General features: G+C 48.1%; 1 protein-coding gene across 3 annotated transcripts in view; it reads left to right on the top strand.

The window, feature by feature from the left end:
• Window positions 1-4,361: 4,361 nt before the first annotated feature.
• Window positions 4,362-6,176, top strand: part of ANKFY1 (ankyrin repeat and FYVE domain containing 1) — a 75,996-nt gene continuing 74,181 nt past the window's right edge. For all 3 annotated transcript variants that reach the window (XM_082443807.1, XM_082443806.1, XM_082443808.1), the window contains exon 1: window positions 4,362-4,462. In XM_082443807.1, the coding sequence (XP_082299933.1) occupies window positions 4,453-4,462 (10 nt within the window). In that variant the 5' untranslated portion in view covers window positions 4,362-4,452. The remainder of the gene's footprint in view (window positions 4,463-6,176) is intronic.

The following is a 6,176-nucleotide window of genomic DNA, read 5'->3' as shown; positions in this document are numbered from 1 at the left end:
TCCTGAGCTACTTTGGTTTCAGGACGCACGTCTCCAAAGCAAGTTACGGGATTCTTTCTATATAAACAGCACATGGTGGCAGCAAAGGGTCCACAGGGGAATCTAGATAAAAAAATTTTTTAAACCTTATTTAAAGAAGGAACCAGAGGGTAGGAAGTTCACTTGACTGCCAACCTGATACAATGGTCTTAAAATTTCCAGCACGCGGCCAACCACCATTCTTAATCAGAATTTCGTGCATGCTGATTTAGAACCTTATATAAAATAAAATGAGCACATGTTAGAGCATTATTTGGGATCTTGTCTTTGGCCTAGACTGGTCCTACCATGAACATAAGCCAAAAGGGTGAAGAACCCAGTCTCAAAGGTCAACTGGAAGAGAACACAGGCACCATCTCAATCACCACCTTCCCTCCTCTAAACAGATGGGCAAACTTGGCCCAAATACCTGCCCAGTACCACTCAGTAAGTTAGTGGCAAATGCAGCAAGAACTGAGTACTTTTTTCCCGTTTTTTGCCCCTTAATTTTAACAAATTTTTTCCTGTTTCTGGAGGACTGCAAACCGCAACAGGATTCAGGATGTGAATATTCAGCTTTTCACCCTGCATCTTTATATATAGTTTATATGGATTTACAGTGCTAGGTGTTGAAAGCTTGTCTTGATAGAAGTTGCCAGTGGTTTTAAGGCTTCTTCCTTACAAACTCTGAAAAAAGAACATAGTATAGGGCCTGATTTCTTAATCACAAAGAAGAAAATCCTCCTTGAGAGCAGTTTGGGGAAAATGGGGCCTCATTTTTCAGGGTTTAATTTTTCTGAAAAATATATTTGAAATAAAACTATTATAGAAAGGTCTAGATGATGTCCCTAAACTTTAAATATCAGTTTTAAGCATAATCATCTACTCGAGGTATACAGCAAAAAAGTTTTATTCCCATGCTGTCCAATGCAGATGAACAGCTTTTGACTTTGCCTACTGTGTGCAAGGCCCTACCTAGGCTTTGAGGAAGGATCAGTTGATTTTCTCCCTCCCTCTCGTAAAGATAGAGTTGGTAACACCTCACCAAATTAAAATTGTTCATTTTCTGGAGGACTGCAAACCCCAGCGGGATTCAGGTATCTTTGGTTGCTCAGTTTCAGATGGTGTAACTTGGCTGCCTAGGTAGGACTAGACTTGTCTCTTGGAGTCCGCACACCCCATTGGGCTGCAGTGAAGGAGAAGGGGAAGGCTTTCAAAAAAGGCAGCCAGACACATCTTAGACATAGCTGCAAGGAAAGTCATAGATAAGGTACCTGGTTTTCCCTTACCAGCAGTCTCCATTAGGAACAAGTGCAGTATAATAGTACTGTGTGTGTTAGCACTGTGACCTCTCCTTTAACCCTCATGAGCACCAGCAATCAAGTTCCTATTTATTGAGCCTCCACTTTGTGGCAGGCTTGTGCTAGATGTGTTTCGTAAAGGATCTAGTCAAATTCTTACAAGGATGCTCATTCAGAAACAGGTTCAGATTAATTTGTCAAGACTGTACAGCAAGTAGGTTTCATGGCTGGGATTCAGTTTCATGACCTCCCTTACATACTGCGTGCCATTACTTCTTACCTCCGGGATATTTTTTCCCAGGTCACGTAGAGACTGAGGCGTTTTGAGGCTTGTACTTGAACCCAATTCATTGGACTACCAGTCTAGTGATTCCCTCCCAATCCCCTTCTACCATGATATGACACTACCTCCCCAGAAAGAATCTGTTCCCCTATGCTCTTAAGGCAGGCAGCATTTTTCCCTTCCTGCTCTTCGTGCTCCCTGTCCGAGACAACGTCATACAAAGTTCCTCTAAATCAGACAACAAAACATGAATTAGGTCTAAAATGAACCATGTTTCAGTGCTCAGATTTCTCAGGTCATATCTAATATTGTAGCTCCGTCCAACCCTGTTGGGTATTGTAATTCACTGAGTACTGTAGATGCTTTATTTTACAGGGTGTATTAAGAAGTCCTATAGCTCAGGGGTTTCAAGCCAGTAAGAGTCTACTCAGAAGACAAGGGCCCAGAGATAGGGTTATATTACAGACATCGTTAAGAAGAGTGCTCTCACCTCTGCTAGAGGGCTTCTTGAAGGTAGTTCGTGACGAGGAGGTAGTGAAGCCCTTGAGTTGATTAAATCCCTTAAGATGAGTTCTTGTTTGACTGTGGGCATCTAGGCCAAGCAAACTGGAAGGGCACAGATTTGTTTATTGCTACATGTGTGCTGCTCTAAGGGAGAGGGTCCCTGGTTTTCATCAGATTCTCCAAGGTCATGATCCCCCAAGTTATTAAGAACCATGGATTCTAGTCCAGCTCCCTCTTGAAACTGATGGAGAATCTGAGATGGCAGCATAGATCATGCAGGGACTTGACCATGATCAACACAACAGATCAGTTGCAGAGCCAAATCTGAAGCCAGTTCCCCTGACTCCCGGTATAGCTCACAGCAACAGCTCATCAAACATTTTGAGGGCTTCCCTGGTGGTGCAGAGGTTAAGAACCCGCCTGCCAATGCAGGGGCCACGGGTTCGAGCCCTGGTCCGGGAAGATCCCATATTTCATGAAGCAACTAAGCCCGTGCACTACAACTACTGAGCCTGCGCTCTGGAGCCCGCGAGCCACAACTACTGAGCCCGCGTGCCACAACTACTGAAGCCCGTGCGCCTAGAGCCCCTGCTCCGCAACAAGAGAAGCCACCGCAATGAGAAGCCCGGGCACCGCAACAAAGAGTAGCCCCTGCTCACCGCAACTAGAGAAAGACCGCGCACAGCAACGAAGACCCAATAGACCCAATGCAACTAAAAATAAATAATTAATTTAAAAAGAATGTATTAAAAATTTTTTGAGCACCTGCTGTATGCCAGACACTAGGATGGTGCTGGTGAAGAGGCAAAGATAAGTCATATGATGTAAAACCAGGCGTCAGCTATGACAGGACTTCTTCATCACATTTATGTTATGACCCAGGAAATATTTGTAGGGCACTCTGAGATAAACAGATGAGGCTGCCTGTGGCCAGAGGAGACTGTCTTGCCTGGCTACCCTAGTGGCCCCAAGGGCTCACCATTTAGCACACCTATAAACCATTCTTGACAGACAGGGAAGCTTTGAGCTACGACACCTCCATTGAGCCTGGCAAGTGCTCTCCTGCCCTCTAAGCTCTGCTTGCTCGATGCAGCTGCTCTACGCACCTCCCTGCCCACACCTCCTCCACATCTTTAGTCTCTTGCCACAACTGGAACGCTATTTCCCTGAGCACACCACCGTTCTTACACATTTCAATACCCTCTCCCCTTTCATCTCCCAGGTGTCCCTCCCCCAGAATTCCTCCTCCTTCCTCAACATTTTAACCCCATGATTATGTTTACCATGATCTAAACTCCAAATTCCTTCTCCACTCCACCTCACTACCCACTAAATGGTTAACCTTGGCAGCACCTAAAATTTCTCCACCTTCAAACCCTCCCCCTTTTCTGTTCTGACACCCTCATCCTGTTCTCAGATCCTTCCTTCAACCTGTCATCTCTTATTCTTGGCTCTTCTCCAGGGCCACCACTTCCCCCCCGCAGTCCTTAACTGTGGATGCTTCTAGGAATGGGTGCAATCCGCATTCTTTTGATTGTCCTTTGAGTAAACTTCTGTTTTGACAGGTTTCACACTATTCACTTACATTACTCGTTAGCCCTCTTTTTTGCTATTAGTCATCCCCACATTGACTAAAGATTTTAGCACCCGGTTTACGGTCTCCCACCTTCTCTACCTCTGAATTCCAATATCTGATTTTTCTAGCTTCTCACTTCCACTTCAGCTACCATATTCCATGGCTCTGTCCTGGAGTTTATTGTCTCCTAGTACTGTTTAACTTATGAACTTCAGTTTGCCACCCTAACACAGGGCTCTCACAACCCTGTTCACACTACATTGGTCTTCAATATTATAGAGACCTGCAGTTTTATGACTCGTACATCAGCCTCTACCCAGTCTGCACCAGAGCTATATTCTCACAGCACTCTCAATTTCTTTTTGGCAATGAATCCCAAGCCCTGGGCAAATGCTACAATCCATATTCTCTGCTTCTGCAGCCAGGTGGCTGAGTTCTGCTAGAAAAAAGTGACCCATCCACACACTCAGAAGACACCTGCAACCAGGCCTTCCAAATTCAGGTTCCTCTCCCAAATTTTCTTCACTCTTTTTTGGTCCAGTCAGTGCTTGATAAGTCCAGAGCCTCGAAAATATAGGTGAAGAGAGCTAGGCTCTCGGTTCTTCCCACGTCCAGCTACCTCCTCCACTTTCATTCACTGCTCTTACCTAGTCTCGACCCCTCCCTCTCCCTGGCCCCCATGACTCTCGCGAGACTTGGGGACCTCCGTTACGCACTGCCCAAGTTGACCGGCGCACTTCTCGCGAGGCTGAGGCAGGGCTGGGCCCGACATGGCGGAAGGTAGGTTTTTTGTGGAGCAGCGCGGGAAGGCGCGGAGCTGTGGGGGCGCTGCTGGCTGGGCGAGGCAGCCCTGAGAGGGAATGGCCGGGCGTGTTCGCTTGGGGCACAGCGGGTCTCGCGAGCCTTCCTCTCCAGCCTCTGCCGGGCGCCTCGGGCCGGGGTACTGAGCGCTATTCCTATGGCAACGCCCCTCCCGGCGTCTCCGACCCCGCGGGACCTTGGCAGGGTGCCGGGCCGGTCGCGAGGTCCCGTGCCGGCACTAAGTGCAGCCTCGGGGATCCCGAGGGCCGCCGGGGAGGCTCCTTTGATTACCGGCGGTGCTGGGACGGCGGGGGACGCAACCCTTCTCCTTAGGAAATCGAAACTGCTGTCCTGGCAGGTCCCGCATCCGGAAGGGGTACATCCCTCCCCTGCGAAAGAGCTTAGGACTCTTCCCAGGGTGAGGGGTGGGGGTGAGCCAGGGCTGTCACGGGCCAACGAGCCAAACAGGAGGGGGCTGTAGGCTCTGGGCTCCCCAGCAGCCTCGGGATTCGGGGCGGCTGGGATTCTTTCCCCAGGTTGAGAGATGTGGACGGGAGGAGGGGGTTTGCTTGGTAGGGGAGTTGGCCAAGGTCACGCTGCTCCTAAGAGATGTGCTAAACCAGACCTCGACTCCTTTGCCTCTCAGTCCTGTCTTTACCCGCTTTTGTGGCACTTTCTTTGTGCCCCTGCAGGTGAAGGCAATTTGGCCTCTCGGATTGAGCCTCCCTTAACGTAGCAATATTAGAAGCCTTCATTGTCAAAGCCTTGTTGTACAGGTGGCGGGAAAGGAGACCCAGAGATACGAGTTACCTGCCAGGGACCCTAAAGTGACGCTGTCGGACCTGGCTAGTGTGCTTCTCCTGTTCACCCCATTACTGGAGGAAAATACTCCTTATTTGACTTAATGTTTATTGAGTGACTGCAGTGTGCTGGTCCTCCACCTGTCCGATTGGTTTTGAGCTAAGCTTTGTCGGAACCTACCTTTACTTGGATCTTACTTTTGGGTAGCACCTGACAGTTTGCAGGCTTTTCTCATTTGGATTAGACTTGGCAACAACCTTGTGAAGGAGGTCTGACATGGGTGTTACTTGCACTTTATAGATAAAGGAATTGAGGCCAGAGTTCTAGAGATATCCGGGGCAGGCACCCACTTTTTGTCTGCTCTTTCTACCATGTTAGACCCCCTGAGGGGGAAACGTCAGATAAATATTGTATGAAAGCAGAGGAGGATTAAAAGGAACAGAAGAAAGCTGAGGCATCCCCTGAAGCTAGTTTTTGGATGAGTCACAGAATGTTGTTTAAGATTTTTTAATACAGTGGGCAGCCAGCGAAATGGAGCTTGTTGCCCTGAGCAGTGAGTTGGGGTGGAAAGGTTCAGGAAGGCTTTATGTCAGGTGACGGGGACTCCATCGCTTTTACAGCAGTTAGGGAAGTTAAGGAATGTTTTGGGAATACGTTACCAAGATTGAAATTGTAGAAGGCAGTTGGTTTTTCATTCAGCAGTTTTACTGAGCACCTGCTGTGCCTCGCAGTCCGGTTCCAGCCTGAAGAGCTCCTACTGGCTGAGTATGCTGATTGTTATCCTGCAACTGCCTTGAGATTTGTGTTAGGATAACCTTGAGAGACATGCAGCTGGTGGAGAACACACCTTAAAACATCCTTTCAGGGTTAAATTGGCAAGAGAGTACAGATA

Source organism: Balaenoptera physalus, assembly GCF_965194825.1.
Source record: "Balaenoptera physalus genome assembly, chromosome: 20".
Taxonomy (NCBI): Eukaryota; Metazoa; Chordata; class Mammalia; order Artiodactyla; family Balaenopteridae; genus Balaenoptera; species Balaenoptera physalus.
The sequence above is the reverse complement of the archived record's forward strand: the minus strand, read 5'-3'. Positions and strand labels throughout refer to the sequence as shown.